Source organism: Euprymna scolopes, chromosome 14 (genome assembly GCF_053919585.1).
Source record: "Euprymna scolopes isolate OS-2025 chromosome 14, ASM5391958v1, whole genome shotgun sequence".
Lineage (NCBI taxonomy): Eukaryota > Metazoa > Mollusca > Cephalopoda > Sepiida > Sepiolidae > Euprymna > Euprymna scolopes.
This window is the reverse complement of record NC_136495.1, coordinates 47284689-47287436: the sequence shown is the minus strand read 5'-3', so window position 1 is coordinate 47287436 and position 2748 is coordinate 47284689. Positions and strand designations below refer to the sequence as shown.

At 34.3% G+C, this 2748-nt stretch overlaps 1 protein-coding gene across 4 annotated transcripts in view; it reads left to right on the top strand.

Annotated features, from left to right (window-relative positions):
* Positions 1-292: 292 nt before the first annotated feature.
* LOC145292974 (protein FAM221A-like) overlaps positions 293-2748 on the top strand; it is a 111647-nt gene continuing 109191 nt past the window's right edge. For all 4 annotated transcript variants that reach the window (XR_013869636.1, XR_013869637.1, XM_080139215.1 and 1 more), the window contains exon 1: positions 293-531. Coding sequence is in view for 2 of the 4 variants with exons in the window: in XM_080139215.1 (XP_079995341.1) it covers positions 443-531 (89 nt within the window). In the remaining 2 variants the exon portion in view is untranslated. The remainder of the gene's footprint in view (positions 532-2748) is intronic.

The following is a 2748-nucleotide window of genomic DNA, read 5'->3' as shown; positions in this document are numbered from 1 at the left end:
TCTTGTTACATTAAATAAAGTTTAAGCGTTCCAATTCCTAAATTCTCGTGTGAAAAAAATGAATGCATCTTAGTAAAATATAGTTAGTTCCCTTAGAACAATCAGTTATGCAAGATTGCCCATTCTAAGCCAACGGCCTATAACTTTTACCTATTTTTAAAGTCACGGCCATCGTAATAATCGTAGTAGTTGTCTTATATTCTGCAGCAACATGCTTAAAAAAAAAAAAAAAAAAAATTATTTAGATTTTCAAGAAAGCCGATTCCATTTTATTTAAGTTATCTCCCCATGTAAATGCTTTTTTAGTTACCATGGATACAGAATGCAGTGTTAATTTTTTTTTCTTACCGCCCTCTTTAAAATCGAGGTTTGGTAATCGCTTTTGCTGCTTTTCATGGAAACTCTAAGCGTCCTCTCGATTACTATGTATTTTATTTAATCGATGAAAATTAAAATGTCTGACCAGAACCCTATTACATCGCGCGCACAAGAAGCCAGCGCTTCCCTCGACGCTTATGTGGAATATCGACGGTAACTTTTCTAAAACTTTAACCAAAATATTTTTCAACAATAAAAGTTGAACGAAACTGTTTTTAGCCCTAAATTTTGGGTTAAATTCACTAAAAGTCGGTTTTATTCGGTTCAAATTCTGTAGAAGCACCAAAATGAAATTTAACAAATGTTTGTTTGGTTGGATTTTACGGCATGTCAATGTCTTCAATCTTTTCAACTAAAAAAAAAACCTTTACAATGGCGTCTTATATATGTTTTCTGGTGAAATTTTACTTTAAGACCCGTCTCATGTTAGTCTAGAAAATGTAATTCTTTGTTATTAGTGGTGGTGGTGGTGGTCATCCCTGCATGCGCAAGCGCGCATATTTTTGATGCATATGCGTCAAAAATATTCAACACACTCCCCAAAGAGGAGCAAAACAATAATGAATATTCATTACTTTTTTCAATACTTGTACTAGATGATGTTCCCCCATCTGTCAAATTCTACAAAATCTGAACTTAAACCTCTTTTCTTTCTTTCTGTTTTTTTTTTTTTTTTTTTTTAAATTAAATACTTTAACATTAAATGATGTTACCAGAGAAGAGAATGTTACATGTTATTTTTATATATAACTAATAAGTTAATCACATTTGTTTTTTAGGAATAATGTTAAACACTTTCTTTTCTTTTTTTTTTTTTTAAATTTTACAAACTTCCAGATCAAAAATATTTTACAAAAAGTAATGAATGATTTTATTGTTTTCCCATACTTCCGTTCAGTCTTGAAAGACAAAGGATACCCCTTAGGGGCAGCAGCACGTCTAATTGTGAGGCAAGGGTTGCGCAATCCCAACCACACCTCTCCTGAATTGGCACTGTTTAAGTCCAGTGGCAAGAAGACCAGGACGACTGGAAACAATGCCGAGATAAGCGGAGAGCACATACAGCACTTGAAAGTCCCAAATGGTCACCCATTTAGTACTGAGCAGGTTCAATGTTGCTTAACTTCGGTGATACAGCGGGAATTATGCCGTGTGCTTAAGTTATTGTTTTATTATATTTTAACTCAAAGAAATCAGGAATCACAGAATTAATTTTATTATTATTTATTATTATTGCTTTAGTCGCAAAGGATATCTTCTCTTCATCCTAAATAAGACAAGAAGAAGCTTCATTTAAAGGTCTTCTGCGTATTAACATTGCTGCACAATCTGGACAAAGCCAATCTCAGCAAGTCTCTTCCTCCAGAGACTCCCACAAAGTCAAAGTGGTAGCATCTGTTACATTCATCACAACATATCATTGGGGAAGAACCGTCATTCCTAACAGAACAAGTAGGACAAAAATAAGGTCATCCATCTTCTTCAAATTCAGCCTCTGCATGATCTGCAGGAGAAACTTCCCTAATTTCTAAGGAATACAAATGCTTTAGAGAATGGATTTGTTCACAACCATCCTTTAATGTATAGCCAGAACAAATTCGTTCATCCTTCCCATGAATAGGATGAAGAACCTTACCAAAACTCCAGAAGGGCCTGATTCTGTGTGGCGTCTCCACCAAACAAGATCACCAACTGATATTTTCTCTATACAATGACTTATTATATGCTTGTCCTTTTTTCTCAAAGAAAAGGAAATAATCGTTATGTCTTAATTTATGGAATTTCTATACAATTTATAGTACAAAAACCTCCCTTAACTGAAGATATTCCAACAATTCGATCCTACTTGGAGGATCAGGACAGAGATTGTCCACCTCATAAGTTCTCAGCAATAAACACGGGTTGTAACCAGTCTGCAAAAAATGGTTTGAGCTTAAAATATCAGAGCAAGCAATGTATGTGAGTGGCCTGTCATTAACAGCTCTCAACATCTGTAATTATTGTTAGGAAATCGAAATATTCTAATTTTTTCCTTCCAAATAACTTGTTAAAATACTGTTAAACCGTCTGGATCAGTGGTAAGGAAGAAGCTGTCCTCAGATACATCACGGAGAAAACAATTAAAAAAACTTAAGGTGGAGCCAAAACTTATGTAAACCCTTACAAAAACTACAATACACTTGATGAATATACTCAGCATTGCCAGGTCCAAACAAATTGCTCAGTGGAGGGTTTGGTCATATGCTATTTTAAATGCAACAATTATTCTAACTTGTTAGGATTTTTTTTCTTGAAAGTGGACCACATGTTGGATTTATGGAAGCATAAAACCCATCCATCTTCGAAAATCAAATGGGAAATAACTTTCAT